This window comes from Panthera tigris, chromosome D1 (assembly GCF_018350195.1).
Source record: "Panthera tigris isolate Pti1 chromosome D1, P.tigris_Pti1_mat1.1, whole genome shotgun sequence".
Lineage (NCBI taxonomy): Eukaryota > Metazoa > Chordata > Mammalia > Carnivora > Felidae > Panthera > Panthera tigris.
This window is the reverse complement of record NC_056669.1, coordinates 43,451,303-43,478,426: the sequence shown is the minus strand read 5'-3', so window position 1 is coordinate 43,478,426 and position 27,124 is coordinate 43,451,303. Positions and strand designations below refer to the sequence as shown.

The 27,124-nt window shown below is 35.8% G+C and overlaps 1 protein-coding gene and 1 long non-coding RNA gene across 3 annotated transcripts in view; one reads left to right on the top strand and one right to left on the bottom strand.

Annotated features, from left to right (window-relative positions):
* The window catches only part of TYR (tyrosinase), a 105,000-nt gene that overhangs the window by 22,581 nt on the left and 55,295 nt on the right, over positions 1-27,124 (top strand). For both annotated transcript variants that reach the window (XM_007079004.3, XM_042958471.1), the window contains exon 3: positions 23,973-24,120. In XM_007079004.3, the coding sequence (XP_007079066.1) occupies positions 23,973-24,120 (148 nt within the window). The remainder of the gene's footprint in view (positions 1-23,972; positions 24,121-27,124) is intronic.
* LOC122231173 lies at positions 9,201-26,458 on the bottom strand. The gene is made up of 3 exons (XR_006208347.1): positions 26,417-26,458; positions 10,950-11,112; positions 9,201-9,335 (listed from the first exon to the last, which is right to left on the bottom strand). It is a non-coding gene; the product is annotated as an uncharacterized LOC122231173 (long non-coding RNA).

The following is a 27,124-nucleotide window of genomic DNA, read 5'->3' as shown; positions in this document are numbered from 1 at the left end:
TATCAATAGCCAAAGTATGGAAAGAACCCAAATGTCCATTGACTGATTAATGGATAAAGAAGATGTGCTGTGTGTGTGTGTGTGTGTGTGTGTATGTATATATATGCATATATATACATATATATACATGTATACATATATACATATGTGTATATATATACATATACACGTATACATGTATATATATATATACATAATATATATATAATGGAATACTACTCAGTGATGAAAAAGAAATCTTGCCATTTGCAACAATGTGGATGTAATAGAGTGTATTATGCTAAGTGAGATAAGTCAGTTGGAGAAAGACAGATATCATATGATTTCATTCATATGTGGAATTTGAGAAACTTAACAGATGATAATAGGGGAAGGGAAGGAAAAATAAGTTAAAAACAGAGGGTAGCAAACCATAAGAGACTGTTAAATACAGAGAACAAACTGAGGGTTGCTGGATGGGAGGTGGGTGGGGGGATGGACTAAATGGGTGATGGGCATTAAACAGGTAACTTGTTGGGAGGAGTACTGGGTGTCATATGTAAGAGATGAATCACTGGGTTCTACTCCTAAAGCCAAGACTACACTGCATGTTAACTAACTTGAATTTAAATTAAAAAAAAAAAAAGAGAGAGATTTCCATCCCAACCACGAAGTGAGGAACCACTCCCCCTATCTTACGTGAAGGTGATGCAGAGAACCTGCACTTCCATACCCACCTGGCAGTAAAAAGGCGACTCTCCTTCTCTGTTGGACTGGTGTCAAAAGAGACCTATGGTGAGGCAGGGCCTCCACTACTACCCAGTGACATTGAGGCCATTTAATCTGTGTTATGAGTGGAGGCCAGGTGGGGAGCAGTAATGAGGCATTCCTATTTTTCAAAGCCAGAAAGTATAGAGGCTTCATGGAAAGCAGGTCAAATGGATAACCTGGACTTCTATCCCCACCTAGCAGTTACGAGGCAATATTTGTTTCCCTTTCCCTTGTTGGAGTTGAAGCAAAGAAAGCCAGTTAAAACAGAAGATTTAATAAGATAAGAGTCTCAAAACATAATACCCAAAATGTTTAGGTTTCAAACACAAATCGCTCATCACACCAAGAAACTTTCATGCTTGAATGAGAAAAGACCATTAGTAGATAGTTAACACTGAGATGACAGAGAGGAACATCATATAATGATAAATGAGTCATTCTACCAAGAAGACACAGCAATCCTAAATATGTATGCACCAAACAACGGAGCTCCAAAATATATGAAGCAAAAGTTGATAAAACTGAAAGGAAAAACATACAAATCCACAATTATATAGTTGGAGAATTTAATACCCCTTTCGTAAAAATTGATAAGGCTTGACAGAATACCTACAAGGATATAGAAGATCTCACATCATCATTAACCAAAAAGATCCAATTGACATTTATAGAACACTTTGCACAACAACAAAAGAATAAACATTCTTTTTGAGTGCCCAGAAAATATATACTAAGATGAACCACATCCTAGACCATAAAACAGACTTGATAGATTTAAAAGAATTGAAATCATACAGATTATGTTCTTTTATGAAAATAGAATCAAACTAGAAATCAATCAATAACATAAATCTGACAGGAAAATATCATTTAAAAAAAAGGGAAAGAAAGAAAACAACAGCCCAACATCCCTCATGTGAGGCTAGTTTAATATGTAAGTGTCTTATATCTGGACTTTTACAAGGACAATATCTTGGCTATAATATTATGTTATAGGTTTTCAAGGTGATACCATTGGGGGAAATTGAATAAAGGGCACATGAAATTTCTTATTATTTTTTAACATTTTTATGTGAATCTACAGCTATCTCAAAATTAGAACTTAAAAAAATAAAAAAATAATTATAACTTTAATTTTTAAACAAACAAAACCAAGATACAAACAAAAATGTTTACTTTTAAGTAGATGGATGAGGTAAAAGACCCTACTATTAACGGTCTTTGTTTGGTCAAGCATTTGACAATACTTTTGCACATTGGCTTTATTCATAAATCAAGAACCAAAATTTGTAGCACCATCCAAGATAATATTATAGTTATTGATACATGGGAAACAGCCTTAGGGCAAGCATAATATAAATTTTATTCTAAATGTTGCATTCAGCAAATAGCTATTATCATTTCTTTCCTGCCAGCTTGAGATAAATAGAATTATTGCCCAAGAGAATAAAGTAATTACCCAATAACTAGTATACAATTCACCTGAACCTATGGATTGTTCACAGAAATTTCCTTAAATATACATCATAGTTCTAGTATGCCAAGAACTATTGCATCTCTAAAACATCTTTATTTATCTTAAGAACCACCCTTATTAGAAATCCTTGCCTTGTTTTCATTTATACAAACATCGTTAACATTTGCTTTTTATTTTATAATCATATTTTATGAAGGAATGAATTTCCATATAAATTCATATTAGCTACTGTTTATGTTTTAGTAAAGTAAGAACAGAAATATTTTATGAGGCAACGACCAAGTAAATGACTACCCTAGGTCACTGGTTAAGAAAGAGTCTTGCTCCTATTTTTAAATCTTCCATTTGTCAAATTCCTGGTCTGAAGAAAAATGTAAATTGTTACATGTCATAAGTTTTGGGAATTTTATATAAGTAGTCTAAACAATCTATGAAATAAGCAATCAATTTTTCCTTTAAAGAAATCTGTATAGAGTAGAATAAAAAGTTGATCATTAGACTAAATTATTTAGGAAATATAGATGGTACATACCCTTTTTAACACATCTTAGAATAAGAAATCTGAGAAATTCTACAATATAGAAAGCTTTTTTGATTTGTTTAACTAGAAAAATTTCCAACATATATGACCATAGAATGCATTCATTCCTATCATCTTGTGTCTTTTATTTCTACAAATACTGTTTTAAAATCTTTTGGTTTATAAATTTCAAACACTTATCTGGAAAAACCTGATCTAAAATTAAAATGTTACATCTACAAATAACAAGGGTTAACTCTAGTCTCTATCTTTTTCAAGCCAGTCAATTTCATGCCAGAGACTATGAATAATTATATTTTTCTTCTTTGTTATTAAGTTTAAGAGGATCACAGTGATTATTTATACTCAAACTATTCAAAAAAATACAATAGGAGGGAAAACTTCCAAAATTCATTCTATGAGACCAGCATTATCCTGATATCAAAACCAGATGAAGAATCCACTAAGAAAGAAAACTACAGGCTATTCTTGATGGGCATGGATGAAAAAAATTCTCAATAAAATACTAGCAAACTGAATCCAACAGGACATTAAAAGAATCATTCACCACGATCAAGTGGGAATAATTGTGGGGATGCAAGTGTGATTCAATATACACAAATCAATCAAACCTATACACCAGATTAAAAAAAGAAAGAATAAGAATCATATGACCATTTGAATAGATACAGAAAAAAGCATGTGACAAAGTACAACATCCATTCATAAAAACTCTCAACAAAATAGGTTTATAGGGAACACACCTCAATATAATAAAGGCCATCTATGAAAAACCCACAGCTAATATCATCCTCACTGGGAACAAACTGAGAGTTTTTCATCTATGGTCGGGAACAAGACAGGGATGTCCTCTCTCACCACTTCTGTTCAACACAGTACTGAAAGTCCTAGTCACAACCACACATCAGACAACAAAAAGACACAAAAGGCATACAAATCGACAAGGAAGTAGTAAAACTTTCACCATTTGCAGATGACATGATACTCTATACATAAAACCCTAAAGACTCCACCAAAAACCTGCTAGAATTGATACACAAATTCAGTAAAGCCACAGGATACAAAATCAACATACAGAAATCTGTTGCATTTCTTTTTTTTCTAATCGTCTTAATGTTTGTTTATTTTTGAGAGAGACAGAGACAGACTGTGAGTGGGGGAGGGGCAGAGAGAGAGGGAGACACGGGATCCCAAGCAGACTCTAGGCTCTGAGCTGTCAGCATAGAGCCCGATGCAGGGCTCAAACTCACAAACTGTGAGACCATGACCTGAGTCCAAGTCAAGCTCAACCAACAGATCCATCCAGGCACCCCTGTTGCAGTTCTATACACCAATAATGAAGCTTCAGAAAGAGAAATTAAGGGGTGCCCGAATGGCTCAGTTGGTTAAGCCTCTGACTTCTGCTCAGGTAATGATCTAAAGGCTCCTGAGCTAGAGCCCCACATTGGGCTCTCTGCTGTCAGCACAGAGCCCTCTTTGGATCTTCTGTTTCTCCCTCTCTCTGCCCTTCCCCCCACTCATTCTCTCTCTCTCTCTCATTCTTTCTCTCTCTCTCTCTCAAAATAAACAAAAACAAAAGAAAGACAAATTAAAGAATCAATCCCATTTACAATTGGACCAAAAAACCATAAGATACCTAGGAATAAACCTAATCAAAGAAGCAAAAGACCTATGGTCTGAAAACTATTAAGCACTGATGAGAGAAATTTCAGGACAACACAAAGAAATGGGAAGACATTCCACATTCATAGGTTGGAAGAACAAATATTGTTAAAAAGTCTATTCCTCCCCCAGACTTCAAGCTGTATTACAAAGCCATAATCATCAAGACAGTATGGTACTAGCACAAAAATAGACACTCAGATCAATGGAAGAGAATAGACAACCCAGAAATGGACCCACAAACATATGGCCAACTAATCTTTGACAAAGCAGGAAAGAATATCCAATGGAATAAAGACAGTCTCTTCAGCAAATGGTGCTGGGAAAACTGGACAGTGACATGCAGAAAAATGAACCTGGACCACTTTCTTACACCATACACAAAAATAAACTCAAAATGGATGAAAGACCTAAATGTAATACAGGAAGTCATCAAAATCCTCAAGGAGAAAGCAAGCAAAGCCTCTTTGACCTTGGCTACAGCAACTGCTTACTCAACACATCTCTGGAGGCAAGGGATACAAAAGCAAAAATGAACTATTGGTACCTCATCAAAATAAAAAGCTGCTGCAGAGCAAAGGAAACAATCAGCAAAACTAAAAGGCAACTGATGGAATGGCAAAAGATATTTGCAAACGATGTATCAGATAAAGTGTTAGTATCCAAAATCTATAAAGAACTTATCAAACTCAACACCCAAAAAATAAATAATCCAGTGAAGAAATGGGCAAAAGGCATGAATAGACACTTTTCCAAAGAAGACATCCAGATGGCCAACCGAACCATGAAAAAGTGCTCAACATCACTCATCATCCAGGAAATACAAATCAAAATCATAATGAGATACCACCTCACACCTGTCAGAATGGCTAAATTAACAACTCAGGCAACAACAGATGTTGGCAAGGATGTGGAGAAAGAGGACCTCTTTTGCACTGCTGGTGAGAATGCAAATTGGTGCAGCCACTCTGGAAAACAGTATGGAAGTTCCTTAAAAAATTAAAAATAGAACTACCCTACAACCCAGAAAGTGCACTACTAGGTATTTATTCCAGGGGTACAGGTATGCTGTTTCAAAGGAACACATGCACCCCATGTTTATAGCAGCATTATCAACAATAGCCAAAGTATGGAAAGAGCCCAAATGTCCATCGATGGATGAATGGATAAAGATGTGATATATATATATATATATATATATATATATATATATATATACACAATGGAGTATACTTGGCAATCAAAAAGAATGAAATCTTGCCATTTGCAACTACGTGGATAGAACTAGAGGGTATTATGCTAAGCAAAATTAGTCAGAGAAAGACAAATATATGACTTCACTCATATGAGGACTGTAAGATACAAAACAGATGAACATTAGGGAAGGGAAGCAAAAATAATACAAAAACAGGGAGGGAGATGAAACATAAGAGACTCTAAAATATGGAGAACAAACAGAGGGTTTGGGAGGCGGTTGTGGGAGGGGGTATGGGCTAAATGGGTAAGGGACATTAAGGAATCTATCCCTGAAATCATTGTTGCACTAATGCTAACTAACTTGGATGTAAAGTAAAAAAATAAATAAAATAAAAATAAATAAAACATTAAAAAAAGTCTATACTTCCCAAAGCAATCTACACATTTAATGTAATCCTTATCAAAATACCAGCAGCATTTTTCACAGAACTACAATAAACAATTGCAAATTTGTATAAAACCACAAAAGATCCCGAACAGCCAAAACAACCTAGAAAAAGAAAAGCAAAGTTGGAGGCATCAAAATTCCAGACTTCAAGTTATTTACAAAATTGTCATAATCTAGATATTTTGGTACTGGCATAGAAATAGATACATAGATCATTGGAACAGAATAGAAATCCCGTAAATGGATGCACAACTGTATGGTCAAGTAATCTTCAACAAAGCAGGAAAGAATATCCAATGGTAAAAACGGTCTCTTCAACAAATGGTGTTGGGAAAACTGTATAGCAACATGCAAAAGAATGAAACTGGACCACTCTCTCATACCATACACAAAAACAAATTCAAAATAGATGCAAGACCTAAATGTGAGACAGAAAACCATCAAAAGAATACAGGCAATAACCTCTTTGACACTGACCATAGCAACCTCTTAACTAGATGTCTCCTGAGGCAAGGGAAACAAAAGCAATAATAAACTATTGGATTTCATTAAAATAGCAAGCTTTTGCACAGCGAAGGAAACAATCAGTAACACTAAAAGGCAGCCTCTGGAATGGGTGAACATATTTAAATATGGTATATCTGAAAAATATTGGTTAGTATCCAAAATATATAGTTTATAAGAGTCAAAACCCAAAAATAAATAATCCAATTAAAAATAGGCAGAAGACATGAACATACATTTTTCCAAAGAAGACATCCAGATGACCAACAGACATGAAAAAGATGCTCAACATCAAGAATCATCAAAGAAATACAAATGAAAACTACAACAAGATATTACCTCACACCTGTCAGAATGGCCAAAATCAACACAAGAAAAAACGTGTTGGTGAGGGGAAGGGGAACCATCTTGCAATGTTGGTGGGAATTCAAACTTGTGCAGCCACTATAGAAAACAGCATAGAGGTTTCTCAGAAAGTTAAAAATAGAAATACCCTACAGTTCAAAAATTACACTATTAGGTATTTACCCAAAGAATACAAAAATACTAATTCAAAGGGATACATTCACCCCAATAGCAGCATCATCTACAATAGCCAAACTATGGAAACAGCCCAAGCATCCATCACCTAATAAATGAATAAAGATGGGGTGTGTATAAATATATATATATACACATATTATATATATATAGTGGAATATACATATATACACATATTACACATACATATATATACATATATACATATACATATATACATATACATATACATATATACATATACATATATACATATACATATATACATATATATATATATATACATATAATGCATGTATACATGTATTACATATACATACATATTACTCAGCCATAAAAAAGAATAAAATCTTGCCATTTGCAATGACATGAATGGAGCTAGAGAGTGTTATGCTAAGCAAAGTAAGTCAGTCAGAGAAAGACAAATACCATATGATCTCACTCATATGTGGAATTTAAGAAACAAAAAGTGAGCATGGTGGGGATGGAGAGAGAGAGAGGCAGACCAAGAAAACAGACTCTTAAATATAGAGAACAAACTGATAGTTATATGAGGGCAGGTGGTTGGGGGGATGGGTAGAACAGATGATGGGAATTAAGGAGCACATTTGTTGTGATGAGCACCTAGTGTTGTATGGAAGTGTTGAATCACTAAATTGTACACCTGAAGCTAATATTACACTGTATGTTGACTAACTGGAATTTAAATAAAAAATTAAAAATAAAGAAAAAAACCAAAGTGATTATTTATTGTTTTAGTTATAGATTTCAGTAGAAACTTATAGTAGAGTTTTAGCTGGATCCAAGGAAAAACATGTGAAATAGAAGCTTGTTTACAGTGCCAAGTATGTGTGAAATAAAAACTATCAAGGTCTAAAAAAATTCATTAAGGTTACTGTTCATACAACTCTGGTGACACCATCCAATTTTTATTGTATTGTGCTCTAGAGGATAAAATTATAAAATATAATATAAATTGTACTCCCTAGGGTTGTACATTTTTATTATGCTATAAATATATCCTCTCTTATAAATTAAAATTAAGAAAAAACTAATAGTTAACATTTATTTAGAGGTTACTAAATGTTAGGTACTTTAGTAAACAATTTTTCTACCTTTTATGAACTTTGTCCTAAGAGGTAAGTTTTATTTATTATCCCCATTCTATAGATGAGAAAAAAGTATGTCAGAAAGGAAAGGTCATTTGCTTATAGCAACATAAATCATAAATGGCAGAGCTGGAATTCAAAATCAGTATGATTTCTGAGCTCATAATCTCAGTGGGAAATGTTTAGAAATTTGGTAATTATACTAATATCCTTGAAGAGACATCACTTGAACTCAAGGCATGAGATCCTGGGTAAACCATTTAAATTCACACTATATTTTTCATCTATCAAATAGAATATTTCTCACTGTCTGTCTGTGAATGTTCATATGAGTGTCAAATAAGATAATGTTTGTTAAATGTGGGAAGCCTCTGTTATACTACAATGAAGAAAATGTTTTTAAAGATTTTATAAAGATTTATTTCTTTAAGATTTATGCATAGTTTTAGAATTCTATTATATCTTTATCAATAATTTTAACCCAAACTATACTTATTTTTCATTTTCATTCTATAGCAAATTCAGAATCATGTGACATTGACCTCACAGTAGGTGACTTATCAATAGAAGCTTTGAAAGCTTGTGCACTTGAAATTATAACTTCAGTGCTTAAATAAGTAGATGAGTATATACTGATGAAAAGGATTTATTTTATAGGCAGAGATATTTGAAATATGGGAATTAATAAGGATAAGAAGCATCACTTATATATACACCAAAAGTAACTATGGTTCTAAGGACTCCTTCCAAGATTGCACAGATCATTAGTTCTATAAGATATTGCTAATTGCTAATATCTATAAGATATTGCTTATTTCTCCTTCTATTTATTAGGACTCACTTTAAAATATTGTAAGAAAGAAAACCCAAATAAGGTGCCTTAAAAAAGAAAGATGTTTATTTTGTTCTCATGAAACAACAGAGGTGGATAATCCAGTACTGGTAGTACAATTCTACCATGCTCAACTCCCAATGTCTGTCTCTAAATCTTCGTTCTAATATCTTCACTTCATTGGCAGTAAGAGCACAAAGTGGGTAGGGGAGTGCTTGTCCATTTCCCATTAAAGGCGTAAGTTAGAAGTGTCTCTCATCCATTCTGTTTTATCCCTATGGTCAAACAAACATGGCCACACTTAGCTCTAAAGGGTAACTCAAAAATGTAATTTCCAGCTAGTGGCCATGTGTCCCACTACATTTAGGATATTTATTATTAGGAAAAAGAAGAGACCTTGTGCTGGAGAAAAAAATAGCAATTTCTGTTACAATCCCTTTCCCTAGTGTTTGCTGAAATACTTTCCTAGTGTTTGTTGTAAAATTAACATCAAGTACAGTAAAACCTTGCTTTGCGAGCATAATTCATTCCGAAAACATGCTTTAATCAAAAGTACTTACATATCAAAGCAGATTTCCCCATAAGAAATAACAGAAGCTCAGATGATTCATTCCACAACAAATCTAGCCCCTTATTTCTTCTTTCTTCTTTAATACTGTGCAAATGGTCAAGACAGACTTCTTATATAATCTTGCAATTTTGGCAATTCATATACCTCTTTTGTACTTCTCAATGATTTCCTTCTTAACTTCCACCGTAATCATCTCCTTCTTCTTACTGCCTTTCTTTTCAACCTTTTTCTGCATGGGGGCCATTTTATATGCTTGCATGATGTTGACTACAGCACAGTATTAATAAACTCTTGTCATATACTGTATTTAATGTAACTGGCAATAAGGCTGCAGAGGAATGAGTCTATATCTGCAGGCAGCCTGACCTAGAATGAAGCAAAGGATTCCTAAGCTTATTCTTGAATGGAAAAGCAAAGGACTGTCCATAGATGTTCTGAAGTGATAAAAAAATACACTAGTGCCAGTTGTGGGCACCTTCCAACATTCTGAAAAATCACGGATTTCTGCCAAACACCATGGCCTGAGACTGAACATCCAAACATGGGAGACGATCACTCACAATCTGACAGCAAGAGACAGAGAGAGAACCAATGGTTCAGTTGTGGTCATGTGACATTCAGTGTCACATACTACTTGTAATGCAAGGCATTGTTTGTTTATCAAGTTAAAATTTATTAGAAATGTTTTCTCGTCTTGTGGAACCCTCACAGAACAAGCTGCTCACAATCCAAGGTTTTACTGTAGTTCCCCTACAGTGTTCTGTCTCCTGTGTTTCATATAAGATAACAGTATTTCTGTAGTGGTGAGTGAAGTGCCAAAATATTCTTTTACTCCAGACCTTTCAAGTTATTAAGTTTAGAGAATTTATGATATAATTTAGGAAATTAGAGTAACATGCTAGAATATATGTATTGACTGTGCCCCCTCCAAATTCATGTGTTGAAACCCTACCACTTAGCAATGTATTAGAAGGTGGGCCTCTGGGATTTAATGAGGATTAGATGAGGTCATGAGAATGGAGCCCTCATGAATAGGATTAGTGTCCTTATAAGAGTCACAACAGAGCTTACTTCCCCTCTCTGATCTCTGCCATGTGAGGACACAACCAGAAGCCAGTAATTTGCAAACTGGAAGAGGGCCTTCACCAGAACTTGACCATACTGGCACCCTTATCTCAAATTTACAACCTCTAGAACCCTGAGAAATAAATTTCTTTGGTTTATAAGCCACCCAGCCTACAATACTTTGTTATAGTAGCCCACACTCATGAAGATATAAGAACTGTAACAAACAAGCCCCCAGTGTTAGTTGTCTAACCTGATAAAAATTGATCACTTGCTCACACCAAGTCCAGTTTCGATGTTAATAGTTGGTGAGTGGCCTTTTATGTGGCTATTTTAGTGATTCCACTATCCCTCAACTCTCTGATGGCTCTTCTGCATACTCCTGGGAGACAAGAGAAGCAGGTGCTTGGAGAGTCCTATAGGAAAAATATATAGGTCAAACCTGAAAGTGGTCTACCTACTTTCTGCTCATATTTCATTAGCCACAATTCATTTTCAGGGCCACACCTAAATATGAGGTTTGTTGTGCATACAGGAGTTCAAATAAATGGTTTTTTTGAACACACTGAATAGATATATGTTGGGTTTTTCTGTTTGAGACTTTCCCTTTTTTTCCTCTCTAGGATTTACTAATTGCTGAGGGTTTTAGTTTTGCGCTAGGATGTCTCACATTGAAGGCTCGATTCTTAATTTACCTTTTCTCACTTGCCATTGCTTTCTTCTTCCCACTCCACTTTCCTATGATATTTTCCCACTTTATCCCATTTTGTACCAGGTAGAAAAATCCATGAAATTCTGTTTTCCCTAGCCATTATATATTCTTCTTTCTCAATGGCATCTCCCAAAATGTATCCTATGATTTATGTGTGAATAATTATTTCTATTAACATGTTTGGTTTGAATGAAGAATCACCTATCTTTTCTTTCCTAACATCTATTATTTCCTCCAATGAGGAGCAACAACATAACTATTTTTCATACAAGCTGCTTGGGCCTACCTACAATTAATTACTCTATTGGGAGAATACTGAGAGGATGGCCTATTCAATAAATACATAAGAGCCAGATTCAGAGCCATGATCCCTCTCACTCAACAATAAGCCTAGGAACATTATGGGCATGTTTCACAAAATTTGTAGCTTAACTGAGTTTACTTTTTAGCATAACTTATTTTAAAATTATGATAGCAACTGGGTAGCATGTTTTAAGAGGAGAAATAAATATCCTATGTTTATTTATTCAACAAGTATTTATAAAGCATCTGCCACGTGCAGGTACTTCGCAATACACTAGCAATAACTAGTGAATATGATGCAGATCCTTCAGTCTTGGCACTTACAGTGTAGCTAAGAACTGGACCATGAATAAGTAATTATAATCCAAAGAAAGTAAATGATTAAAAAGAGAGAAGTGTGTTATTAAATAGAGGGACCTAACCAAGTGCTTATTTTTAGAGAAACTTTGATGATCTGATATTCTCAAGATGAGTTGGGGTAGGTAAGATAAAGTGGAAAGAATAAAAAGGGGAAAATTACAAATTCTTTCCAATATCCTAACATAATAACCTTAGAAATTCAGAGTCCTGTAATTAATAACAACTGCTTATATCAATAGCTCTACTCTTTCGGTTCCTAAAATCTTTTCACATCCATTATCTTAATTACTCCTCTCAAAAGCTTTATACCATCTTTATTATTACATTTATTTTGAGATAAGGGAACTGAGATTCAGAATAATTTGACAAGGTCACACAGATAATAGGTAGCAAAATTGGATCATCAACAGGGGAGGTCATGTCCCCAAGTCTTTCAAAAAGAGAGACCAAGTTTTAGAGGAAGCAGAGAGTAGTGATTAATAGACTACTTGGGTTAAAACCCTGATACTATCACTTAATAGCCAGATGATTTTTGGTAAGTTTAACATGTCTTTATTTGACGTTCCTCATTTAAAAAGTGAAGATAATCACAACACCTTCCTCGTGTGTTGTTACAAGGATGACATGAGTTAACATTTGTAAATTACTTACAACAGTCTCTGTGATGGGAAAATTTCATTAAATAATAAAGTCCCTGACTTGCATGCTAATGCACAGTTTCATTTTCTAGCTCTACATACAAACTAAATTCTAAATAATGGAGTAGACTAGTATTTTAGGTTTCCAGTAGACAAAAGTTGTTTCAGACAAGTATTAGTCCTAAACTGAGTTGGCATCCAAAGTGTAACAACATGATGATAGTTTCTATTTAAAATGACTTTTAAAAATCAACCTTTGAGATGCAATTAAACCCTTCTATATGAAATTTATGGTCAAATTGGTTTCCGTACAACACCCAGTGCTTATCCCAGCAGGTGCCCTCCTCAATGCCCATCACCCACCTTCCTCTCCCTCCCACCACCCCCCCCATCAACCCTCAGTTTATTCTCAGTTTTTTTTTTTTAACATTTATTTATTTTTGAGACAGAGAGAGACAGAGCATGAACGGGGGAGGGGCAGAGAGAGAGGGAGACACAGAATCGGAAGCAGGCTCCAGGCTCTGAGCCATCAGCCCAGAGCCCAACGCGGGGCTCGAACTCACGGACCGCGAGATCGTGACCTGAGCTGAAGTCGGACGCTTAACCAACTGAGCCACCCAGGCGCCCCTATTCTCAGTGTTTAAGAGTCTCTTATGGTTTGCCTCCCTCCCTAACTTTTTTCCCCTTCCCCTCCCCCATGGTCTTCTGTTAAATTTCTCAGGATCCACATAAAAGTGAAAACATATGGTATCTGTCTTTCTCTGTATGGCTTATTTCACTTAGCATCACACTCTCCAGTTCCATTCATATTGCTTCAAAAGGCCGTATTTCATTCTTTCTCATTGCCACGTAGTATTCCATTGTATATATAAACCACAACTTCTTTATCCATTCATCAGTTGATGGACATTTAGGCTCTTTCCATAATTTGGCTATTGTTGAAAGTGCTGCTATAAACATTGGGGTACAAGTGCCCCTATGAGATGCAATTAAACCCTTCTACAGACTTCTGAGATTCATTAAGAGAATTCAATTTGACAGAAACAAATATTGGGCTTAAGGAGGTGAACATCTGGCCTTATATATTGGTGGCACTACCAGAATCCCAGCTTTCACTGTGTTTTATGGCAGGGATTTGATTGATCCAGCTAACTGTAAACCATTTGAAGGAAGCTTGTAAGGTACTCATCCAAGAAAAGAGGGAGAGTAGGAATCACCAGTATAGAAGCTTCTCTACCCTGAAAGAGAATATTATGGAAAACTGGGCTGGATCAGATGCCTCAGCTTTTTCATTGAAAAGAATTAAGGGAAACAAGGGTACTGCTGGAACTAGAAGAGATGTACGGTCATCTCAGAGATTTTATATTTTAGTACAACTGATAGCTCTATATCAACTAAAAACGCATAACAAAATGATTAGGAGCAGACCTTTGAAATCTGGTAGATAGCCCAAATCCTGGCTCTGCCACTTATCAGTTGAATGATTTTGGATAAACCACGGATTCTTATTGTGCCTTAGTTTCACCATCTGAAAGTTGGCTTAATGATGCTATTTACAGAGTTACTAAGAGGATTAAGTTCCATAAGAACATAAGGAAACACTTAGCCTAGTGTACCACACAGAAGTTGAAAGTGTTGTAATTGTAAAAATCTTTGTGGCCAAGTGGTAACTAAGCAGTAACAGAGGCAAATAAAATATATGAATCAGGAGCACCTGGGTGGCTCAGTCAGTTGAGCGTCCTACTTTGGCTCAGGTCATTATCTTGCAGTTCATGAGTTCAAGCCCCATGTCGGGCTCTGTGCTGACAGCTCAGAGCCTGAAGCCTACTTCAGATTCTGTCTGTCTCTCTCTCCCCCTCTCTTTCTGCCTCTCCCCTGTTCATGCTCACTCTCTCTCTCTCAAAAATAAGCATTAATTTTTTAAAAATAATATACAAATATTTCCATTTATAATTAAATTGTGAAGATGACATTTCATCTTATGCAAGCACAAGCCTCTCCTTGAAATTGAAGTTTGAAAATGCAAACCCGTGAAAACCTCGAACACATTTTCAAATGATTTTAATCAAAGGCATCTTAAAAATACCCTTGGTACAGCATAGACAATATAGTCAAAAATACTGTAATAGTGTTGTATGGTGACAGATAGTAGTTCCACTTGTGCGAATAGCATAATGTAGAGCTGTGGAATCACCATGTTGAACACCTGAACCTGATATAGCATTGTGTCAACTACCCTTCAATTAAAAAAAAAAAATACCCTTAGTTTTGTTTTATTTTTTTTAACGTTTCATTTATTTTTGAAAGAGAGTGAGAGAGTGCGAACAGGGGAGGGGCAGAGTGAGAGGGAGACAGAGGATCTGAAGCAGACTCTGTGCTGACAGTAGAGGGCTGATGCAGGACTCAAACACACCAACCATGAGATAATGACCTGAGCCGAAGTCGGATGCTTAACTGCCTAAGCCAACCAGGCATCTCAAAATTACCCCTAATTTAATATAAGTAGAATCTTTTTTAAGTTTTGCTTCCCTAAAACTAACTTCCTTTGATGTTAAACTTTTTCATCCATGGCATATGTACGCTCCCGTGCATTCGTTGCAATAATTATTATACACAAATTTATAGATATGAGTGATAAGAAAGACAGAATGGTATAAGGGGAAGAACACGGGATTTGGAATGAGAAAATTAAAGAGATAGTTTTGGCATTAGCCAGTCAAAACACATGTGAACAGATTCCACAACCTCTGCATTTGCACTATAAGTATGGTGACCCCTATTCTATCTCCCTTATTTGAGGAACATCCAGTAACGTGCTGGAGCTCTTACCAGCTATGAGAGCTGACAGCATTTTTTTTCTCCATTCTTATTCAAAGACATCAAGTCAGTACCTTGAAACTAACAATCATCGGGATATTTACACCATGAAAATTGACAAATGCTACAAAACAGCGTATTCTGCCCCCGTGCCCCATTTCACCTCCAAGATCTGTCTATTAATCTTTGCTAGCAGACTACTGGGAATGATATATGAGAATATGTGCCTGAAAGTGTTTTGCAAACTATAAAATATAACACAAATATGTTAAAATATTCATTACAGAAAATTATAGATATATAGGGAATTAGTAACTTGCATACGAAAATACCATTAAATGATCTTGCCTAATTAAAAAGCAAAGCATTAATAAGATAAAGGACACAGTTAAATCATTTGACTTGTATTTTATAGAATTGCACTATCAAATGAAGCCTGTCATGACAGAATGTTATATAGAACTTTAGCAGGGTGACTAACCATCTCTGTTTGCCTAGGATTATGGGGTCCTTGTCGCATCCAGGACAAGGATTAGCTATATAACTTGCAAAGCCCAATGCAAAATGTAAGTATGGAATACCTTGTTCAAAAAATATTAAGAATTTCAAGATAGCAACAGCAGAGCATTAAACCAAGTACAGGCAGCTTTGGGCGGGGAACACTCAGCTGAATGCTTATGAAGCTGGTCCTACATATGACACAGGCTTTTCAGTGCTAAACCAAGAACAACCTGGGGCAAACAGGGACTAGGATGGTTGGTTCCCATAGCTTTGCTTCAAAAATAGTTAGCATTAGCATTAATATACTAACAAAGTTTTAGCACACCCAAGAAAATACGCCAAATACACCAAGCACTACCAATTCAGTCATAAGTGAAGAACAGGGACAAGAACACAGCTTGAATAACACCTTGTCTATAAAGTTCTTTGTTTCAGTTTGTATAATTCAGCGAACTAAATGGCTCTGCTGTCTGGTTCACTATTCCTGAGTCTTTCCAGGATATAGGATATAGACCTAGAATATAGAAAGCTATTGTAAAATTTTACCTTAAAATAAGTTTCAGACAAATTTTAAATGAATAAATGGACAATTGATGTGTAAGATCATTCTATGGATGTGTTCATAGAAATAAGATCTGAGAAATGCTGAAAAAAATCACTGGATGGTATGAATTATATATATGTTGCATATGTGTAACATGCATGTAAAGAAAATGATTACATATGTTCATGTACACGTAAAACACACACACACACACACACACACACACACACACACACACACACATTGAGGTTCCTAACAGGAGAAATTAGTCTGATATTTAAAGTAACAAACAATTTAAAGTGATGACACATGAAATAATTCTCCTGCTCTCCTTTATTGAGTTTATGGAGATGACTATGACTAAGTATCCACCATTGTCTTTGTGCAAACGATGCAAATAATTAGAGCAGTGGTTCTCAAACTTTGGTGTGCATTAGAATTACCTGAAAGACTTGTTTTGACACAAATGGTGAAACCCACTGACTTTCTGATTCAATAGTTCTCTGGTATGGCTAGAGGATTTGCAATTCTGACAAATTTATAGGTGATGCTGCTGGCTCTGGGACTGTATTTTGGAGAACCACAGAAATTGTCAAGCATTTGTGAACTTAACTATCATCTAATAATTATATGTTACATTGCTGCATTCACTGTTGTTGGAGGAATTAAAAGTATTTTCTAATAAACATAAATGCTAATTAATTACATTTATGGCTGTAGAGCTAGTACTTTATTTGAGACCTGAAATTGGATTGAAAGTTAATGCTTCCATTGTATCTAGGGACTTGCTTAGAGCCAAGATCTTTTTTTGATCTGCAATATTATATTTCTGCTACAAGTAATTTAAATTACAAGCCTTTTAAAAGTACTCAGCCATCAATTACTACCCCCTAACATCATTGTGTGTAACCTCGTGAGGCTATGCACTTTATAGCTCCTGAATTAAGTTGCATATTAGGAGAGTAATTAGGGGAAATATAGCCAGGGGGGCATAACAGTCATGTCGCTTCAATCTTCACATGCCCTGATGTACATTTTTCTATCGTTCTGCTTTCTTTTCTCTGATTATATCACTGAAACTCTAAGAAATATTAAAACAGATTTGAGATGCACTTAAAATGAAATTAAATCAAATAAAGGTACTCTGTTCTGAAGATTTAACTACGTACTTTCTCACATATCAAAATCTACCAGACATGATAAAGTGTAACATCTATAACCCAGGTTCCTAGAAAGAAGCATCAGAATTAAATTAGATACATGTAAAAACGTCCATCCAGTGCCTGCCACATAGTAATTGCTAGACTTTTTTAAACATCATTTTCAAGCGTACGTGTTGAAGAACTTATCAGCATGAAAATATTTTAAGTCAGAAGTGTGTGGTGTAGGATTTCAAAGGCAGAAGCATTTTTGGACTGTCAGGATATAGGAGGAGAAAATTTCAAGTGAAGAGAATAATATATTCACAGGTAAAGTTTTTAAATTGTGAGCTCAAGTTTAGAGGATGGAAAGCAATTTAGCCTAAACCAGCGAATTTCAACCCTGGTTGCGCATTAGAATCACTTGGGTGTTGTAAAACTCCAAGTGCCTGAGCCCCCACTCTATACCAATTAAATCTGAATCTCCAGGGGTCAGAGATAGGCTTCAGTCAGAAACAAACAAACAAACAGAAAAAGTCTCCAGAGTACTTTCGAGGAGGAAACGAAAGAGAAAAATCATGGATTGACAAGCTGAAGTTTCGTACTGTTAGGATCAGCCAGAAACTGTGTTTATTAATTTCCCGTAGGAACACAACACGCAGTTTTGAAGGCTTAACACAGAGTAATTTGGGCAACCGTCACTGCCCTTCACAAAGAACTTTGAGCCATTTTGGCATCTGTGACTGCTAACAAGGTCCCTGCTGACTTATTAGACTTCCCATCATGGGGGATCCTTGGACAAGAGTGAAACAGTGACACCTCCTGCACCTTGCTCTTAGTAGATGGAAACAACAAGCTCATAAATTCATTTTGTAGTCCATAGTAAAAAGAGGCTTCCAAGGTGTATCAAGTCAGCACAGATACAACCCAACCGCAGTGTAGAGGAAAAAAAAAAACAAACCACAGGTTTGAAGAGCTATATTCGATTCCTCGATTCCCTCAATTACTAGCTTGAATGTAGGTGTGTTAACTAATAGACGTGTAACTTCTATAAACTTGATTTCTCATCTGTAAATTGGGACAATGATGTTATTTATAATAACAGGTCACCCTGGGGTTCAAATGAGATCACCTATGTAAAAGATATTTCAAAAGCTTCAAGTATAAATTGTTATTGTTTGGTGCCTAGAATTTCCTCTTTGACTTGCTCTTCCAAAAGAGAATTAAAATCTCAGCAAGAGAATCTATTGATATTGGTATAATCCTTTCTTATTTTTCCAAGGTGATTTACTGACAAAATAATGAATTGTGTGAAGAAGTAAAATAGAAAATCATTTATTCAAAATTTCATAGTATTCACATCCATGACATTTTTCTCTGTTTTGTCTCTTAACAAGCAGCAGAGTAGAGCTTTCTGATGGTCCCTTAAGATTTGATGGAGAGAAATGTATGTTTCTTATTCCCAATCTCTATAGAATGGTATAAGTGAAGGATTGAAACATATTTTATATCTGGTTTTCTTTTAAATACAAAGATGTGAGAGTCTCTGTCTTTGTGGAAAATCAAAGCAAAAGATTTGGTTCCTACGTATAAGGCATTTCTAGTCTATTTCAAGAGACAAGATGTACACAGTTCATTTAAGAGTTAATATAGTAAGATGATCTATATTAATAATCGAGTACCTGTCACAGGAGGTCAGATATTTGCTCAGTCTGTATCTTTGAACTCTTTCTGAGCATGTATCACAATATTCTGACAAATTCCATATGCTTCTTATTCAGATGTCCTTTCTGAATAACTTTGGAGGCTTTCCCAGATTCAGTATCTGGAAAATTAGCCAAAGAAGCAAGTAAAGAAACACAAGCCTCACTGAGAACACTGTTAGAATGGCAATCCTACTTTCTTTTTTTTTTTTTAATGTGAAATTTATTGTCAAATTGGTTTCCATACAACACCCAGTGCTCCTTCCAACAGGTGCCCTCCTCAATGCCCATCACCCACCCTTCCCTCCCTCCCATTCCCCATCAACCCTCAGTTTATTCTGTTTTTAAGAGTCTCTTATGGTTTGCCTCCCTCCCTCTCTAAATTTTTTTTTCCCTCCCCTCCCCCATGGTCTTCTGTTAAGTTTCTCAGGATCCACATAAGAGTGAAAACATATGGTATCTGTCTTTCTCTGTATGACTTAATTCACTTAGCATAACTCTTTCCAGTTCCATCCATGTTGCTACAAAAGGCTATATTTCATCCTTTCTTATTGCCAAGTAGTATTCCATTGTGTATATAAACCACAATTTCTTTATCCATTCATTGTGAGGAAGATGGCGGTGTAGGGGGATGCTGGGCTCAATCCTACTTTCTAAGATCACTCTAATGTTGGATAAAGGCAAGCAGCAGTCAGGTTTCTGTAGAGCAAAGGAGTTTAGGAAGGGGAGAGGTGTCAGGTGCTGGGATGGGTCCTGATGGTGGGGAGTTGTGGCAAAAGAGACTTTCCTGCAGGGGGAATACCCCCATATTCTTGGCCAGTCCTCTCATGATGACCACCCATTGTTCAAATGCAATGAACTGATAGAAGTGACAGGTACTACTCAGGAAGCATTCATTTGTGCCAGATTCTATACTAGAAGCTTCACACCTGCTACAGAATTATTCCTCATTAGAATCCAGATAGGCATTAATTATTCCCTCTCTTACCAATGAAGAAACTGAGTCTCAAAAAAAATTTAACTTGACAAAGGTCATACTTTTGGTAAGAAATATAGAATTTAAAGCTGGGTTTGCATAATTCTAACAATCTTTTCTCTATACTAGTATATTCAAATGGGATAGACACACTACTGCAGGTTCACTAAGACTTTCTACAGGGTACATGTTACAGAGAGTGTTAAGCAAATTTATTTCCAGGTCCTCCTCCCAAGAACATTGTTCTAAAATCAATCTTAAATGGAAAGCCTCCTGAAGGTTCTCCTTTACCTCTGCCCCATATACAATCCTTTTTCCTACTTGTCACAAGAAAAACCTTTTTCTCACACATCCTGAATCCGTACTCAACAGAACACATTATCAGAAGGGGTAAAAATTTACAGGGTGTCAAACAGATAGAAAATTCAAAATATTGGTGCCAGTGTTGCTAAAGGGCATGACTTTAATGACTAGGTAGCAAATGTCTTGCAAGTTGAGTGATTTGTAAATAAATTCATAATTTATAAGATTGCTTTCATGAAAGAATTCTTGGTTGAGTTACAGTTGATGGATCAGATTATTTGATGATGGATCAGTGTGTCATTTTTGGCATATAACTAAAATAGAGTTAAAATAATTAAGTGAAGTTACTCTAAAAACTCTTGTTTCCATGTAGTTATTTTTGAGAACAAAATTTTCTCAGGACCTATATTTAGTTTCTGAAATTTAGAATAGAATTTATGCTAAGCTTTATCCTTTGGGGTATTAATCCATGGATAGCTGAATCAACTTTTAATTAATGATCTTTCACCAATATTATTAAGAAATAAACTTTCACTAAAATTTTACTTTTTTATATTTAATATTTTATAAAGCAGTTTAATATATTTATGTGATTTTGATAGGTTGCCATGGCTAAAATGTTTAATGATAAATTAACCCATTTTATTTTATTTATTTTTATTTATTTTTAATGTTTATTTATTTTTGAGACAGAGAGAGACAGAGCATGAACGAGGGAGGGTCAGAGAGAGGGAGACACAGAATCTGAAACAGGCTCCAGGCTCTGAGCTGTCAGCACAGAGCCTGACGCGGGGCTCGAACTCACAGACCGCGAGATCATGACCTGAGCCAAAGGCGGCTGCTTAACTGACTGAGCCACCCAGGCGCCACTTAACCCATTTTAGATTAATGCTTACATGAAATTTTTAAAGACAATTTTAATTGTATACCTATTTTAATTGCAAAAAAGTTTTTTCTTTAAATCAAGCATAACTTATATAACATTTAGTATGTTTCTAAGGGAAAGTAGAACAAAAATATGATATGAAGTCAAAAAAGAAAACCTCATAAATTTTCAGGTGATAATAGAGTTTGTTTAGGTATTTTTGACATGGATGATAGTGAATAAGATGGATGTATTTTTAAAAAGTGGTACTAATTTTTTAGTTTTAAATTTGTGCTATTTGCAATATCTCTGAAGTTATAACCTCTGAAAGTATTTACAATTATGATTAAAATAATCTGGAATCTACTTAAAAATATGTGACAGCATATATAAAATGTGTTTTTAAAACTTTCATTTGGTGCTTCTCAAGGATAATAGCTTAAAGACTATTGATCTACAGAAGTTTGTCCTCCATGATATGTAATTTATTGCTACATAAGATACATTCAAGAGCCTAAGCTCTACAATAAAACAAGCTTGTGTCCCAACTTTAATTTCTCTTATTTATTTTTTAACTGTACACAAGTTACTTTACTTCTCTAAGCCCCTTTTTTTTCAAGTCTATGTAATGGAGATGATAAAGATACCTAATTTGTAGGATCACTCTGAAGAGTATAAGAAATTTGTCATGTCAAGCTCTTAGAAAAATCCCTGCATATAGTAAAGGATACACACACACACACACACACACACACACACACATAATGTATATAATCATAAAAGTTTCACAGACAAGAGGGGATGGAAGTGTATGTTCTTAGGCTAAGCTTCCAGTGAGTGCAGGGCTCAGGATGGTCTCTGAGAATGAGTACAAAAAGCTCAAAAGAAAAGAAAAAAGTCACAAAATGAGGGGCAGAAATACTGTGAGCCACAGTGGTGGAAGAGCAAAAAGCAGTGAATGTGAAAGTCAAGGGTTGCACCTTTAAAAATGAAGAGGTTTGGGCACCCGGGTGGTTCATTAGTTAAGCATCTGACTTGATTTCCACTCAGGTCATGATCTTGTGGTTCGTGAATTTGAGTCCCTCCTTGGGCTCTGAGCTGGCAGTGCAGAGCCTGCTTGGTATTCTCTCTCTCTTTCTGTCCTTCCCCTGCTCATGTTTTCTCTCTCTCTCTCTCTCTCTCTCTCTCTCTCTCTCTCTCTCCCTCTCTCTCTCTCTCTCCCTCAAAATAAATAAACTTTAAAAAATGAAGAGTTTGACAAGAAAATAAACCTAGATGCACAAAATTAGCTAGAACTCCCCTGCCCAAATCATAGTGCCTCCACTGTGTATATCTACCTTTACCACCACCACCACCACCACCACCACCACCACCATCATCATCATATGACAGTTTCTGTTTGTTCGATATTTCTAAATTCTGAAATTTAATAATATGCCCTTAGCCATATTGCCCCAAATAGGTTGCTATTTTACAATTTAACTTTGATAAATTAACTTCTTTGTATGGTTCTGAATCTGAGTTTTATTTATGTTTTATGTTTTGTCTGCATGGACTCTAAAATATCTTGCTCTTCCCAGGTGCTGTAGGAGAGAGAACACAAAATAACAAGAGCTCAGATCTAGAAGATCTATATCTTAACTGATATAGGTTAAAATCCCAACTCTACCAGTGCCTGTGTAGCCTAGGAAAATTCAACTTCACTGAGGCTCAGTTTTCTCTTCTTTCCAATGGGGAAAATAATTTGTAATTGGCAGAGTTGCTATAAAGGTTGGCAGATATATGCTGCCAAAAGCATTTAGCACAGTTAATATTCCGAAAATAATATCTCTCATCCTTATTATATTCCCACTTATTATATTCCCACTGTTGCATTTCTGATGCAATGAAGGGAACCATTTAATGGAGTCTTGATCAACTTTGAAATGGGTAGTTTGCAAAATCTAGCACATGGATGACCTGATGATGTCCCCCATACTGTGATGCAGAAGGTCACACATTTCATGTTTCCTCTGGAACCAGAAACCAAAATTAAAAGTAACCTCCAGAACTGGAAAGCAAGGAGACACATAACAAGCTGGAATGACCTGCTCTAAGTAAAAGTGACCATGCTGATTATTATAAAAAGTTCTTACTACTCTTCAGTATCCAGAGGAGAAATAATAAGCAGAAGTATCAGGAGGGCATACAACTGGCTCCACCTAGTCCATCTGGTTAATCAGTCCACTGTCCCCAGATTAATACCCTTCAATTCCACCAAGATTTATTAAATGTAAAGAATCCTACTACAGCATGAATTTTATTACTTTGAATTAAGCTCTCAAATGTAGTTGTAAACTAAATGAGATAATCACTGAGATTTTCAACTACGAGGGCCAACTGATTTTTTCTTTTCAATTTTCTTTTTACCAACAGGATTTGCTAGTCCACTTACTGGGATAGCAGATGCCTCTCAAAGCAGCATGCACAATGCCTTGCACATCTATATGAATGGAACGATGTCTCAGGTACAGGGATCTGCCAATGATCCCATTTTTCTTCTTCACCATGCATTTGTTGACAGGTTGGTTGACACTTTTTCACAAATTATGTGCTTATTGGTATTAAATGTAGTAGGACTTTAGCTATTATATAAAAGCTAAGAAATTATGGTACTTTGTTGTCTCAGATCGGATTCTCACACAAAAAGACCCTAACGTAAGGAGTTGGATGCAAATGTTTTCATTTAAGTGTTTTATTGAAGAGAAACCAGTACGGGTGTGGGTAAAGCAGGATAAGAAAGGGAAAAAAGCCAAATGAGAGTATAATGTCAGTTGAAATCCCAGACTCAGCCAGATTTTGATAGTGTAAAGCACACCCTAACTTGTCCTGCCTTAACACAAGAAAACTAAGTTTTTGCATCACCATATCAAATAGTCATTGGTTACAGGTTTCCCTGAGGTAGCAGTTGTAAAGGTCCCAGGCACTAGTCCATTCCAGACAGGCTATATGGCTCCAGTACCCAAGGGCAGTCTTCTGAAGGTTGCACGGTCCTCTGGTTAGGAGGAAAGCATGTAAAAGCAGAGAGGTGGGCACACAAGGCTGGCACAAGGGATCTAAGGCCATCTGGGCAGGACACAAATATGCTACATTTCTCTTCAATATATATATTTTTTCTCTCTGGCGGTATTATTGTTACTTCTTCTTTTCCAACCTCAGACCCTCACATAGAAACAGATAGAGTTTTTGATCTCAACCTTGGTCTGAGCATTATATGATTAATTCTCCAGACATGATGCACTATGGCTCACCCATCTTCTTTAATGTGATTTAATTCTCCTGGAGCCTTTTGCACCCTGAATAACCCTCTTCCATTACATGTGCAGTACCTTATCCATAAAGATTTTAGATTTAATCACAGGTGATGATAGCAGAAGAGAAAGTACATAGAGGAAGGTCAGCTTTCTGTTTCTGGAATTCTTCAAGAAGAGAGGAGGAAATAAAGCACTGAACCATGACAGATGAATATAGGACTCTTTTTTTCTTTCTTTTTTTTTTTTTTTTTTTTTTGGTCCCTTCTCAGGTAATTTTCTCACAACAGCCAATGAGTAAAGGGCACAGATTTATACCTGCCATTAAGGTAATACTTTCCTTCTCTTTGTTAAATATAACAAGTTCTATTTTTCCTGTCTTAAAGAAACTGAAACTGAAAATTAGATGTTTTGCTATATTATCACCATTTCTAACCCACTCATTTTCCCAGGAGTATGGACATAATAACAGTTAAAAAAGTGACCACTATGGGTGCCTGCGCACCTCAGTCAGTTAAGCTTCCCACTTAGGCTCAGGTCATGATCTTATGGTGCATGGGTTGGAGCCCCACATCAGGCTCTGTGCTGACAGCTCAGAGGCTGGGGCCTGCTTCGGATTCTGTGTCTCCCTCTCTCTCTGCCCTTCTCCGCTTATACTCTGTCTCTCTCTCTCTCAAAAATAAAGAAAACATTTTTTAAAAATGACCACTAGCCTGGAAGATTATTAGGCATATTTTTATTGCCTTCGTGACTACTCTAATATTATAGGAATTAAGTAATATCCCCAGTCAAGTTTTATTTGAAATCAGTTTTTAAGTAAGTGCATAAGCACCAAAATTTTGATATCAATATATCATAACTACCTATACCCATATAGAAAGAAGGAAGAAGAACACTTAGAAAAACATCTTACCAGAAAAGATATATTGAACTCTTTTTATGAAGTCATTTTTATATCATATTGTCCTTGTGAATTTTGGGCATTTTTTGATCTTTAGTGCCCATTGAAGTTAAAGAATTCTAGATTTCCTAGACACATTGATCCACTAGGCAAGAAATCAGCAAACTATGGATTATAGGCCAAATCTGTCTCCTGCCTTATTTGTATTTAAGGATTTACCGGAACACAACCACATCATTCATTTATATTGTCTATGGCTGCTTTCATGCTACAAGGACAGAATTGAGTAGTTGTGACTGTGGCCATATGACCCACAAAATGGAAAATATTTAGTTTCTGGCCCTTTACAGAAAAAGTTTGCTGACCCCTGACAAACCACAGAATTCTACATTTATATATGAGAAAACAGTTAAAAAACAGTTGATCTGTGGCTAGCTTGCTTATATCTGTATTTATAGAAAATACTATAATTGAATTCAGTGTCTGAAGGCATGTTTGCTTAACATAGATAAGGCCATTATGCAGATATATGGCTTTTAGGCCATTTTGCCACCCTGAAAATTAAAATTTAAAATTTTCTGTCCTCTTAGAATTCTCTGCTAATCCTTGCTATTAGATATCTGTATAGTTATTAAAATAACTTAAAAATAATAAGCTAATAGGGGCACCTGAGTGGCTCAGTTGGTTGAGTGTCTGACTCTTGATTTTAGCTCAGGTCATGATCCCAGGATTGTGAGGTCAAGCCCCGTGTCAGACTCTGTGCTGACAGCGTGGATTCTCTTTCTCTCTCTGTCTGCCCCGCCCCTCTCTAATAATAATAATAATAATAATAAAAAGAAGAAGAAGAAGAAGAAGAAGAAGAAGAAGAAGAAGAAGAAGAAGAAGAAGAAAAGAAGAAGAAAATGGCAAAGTAGTTTCTCATTCAGCCCACAGAGCTAAGCTGATGAAGATTCTGGAGAGGGAGAGAGAAGAAAAAGCACCATCATGAAGGATAGACACCTGTGGATTGCCACAGAATATTGTAACACCTGAGTTTTCCTCTCAAGTCTCTTCTCAATCAGATGGTTGATTCACTGCCATTCAACTATTCACAAATATATTTATTGGCTACCTACTATGTGCTGAGTATATTTGCCCAAATATTCCACATTCTTTCCTGCCTCTATGCATTGTCTACACCGTTCTTCAAACCTGGAACATATTTTCCTTCAGTTACCTAATTTTTATACAATCTTCAAGACTAGTTACAACTTTTACCTCCTCCATAAAGTCTACCCAGACCATTCCTGTCTGTAACCATCTCTCCCCTCCAGAGTGTCTTGGAGCCAGCCCACACTGGCTAGCAAGATCTAATATGCACATCTTTTCCCAACTTT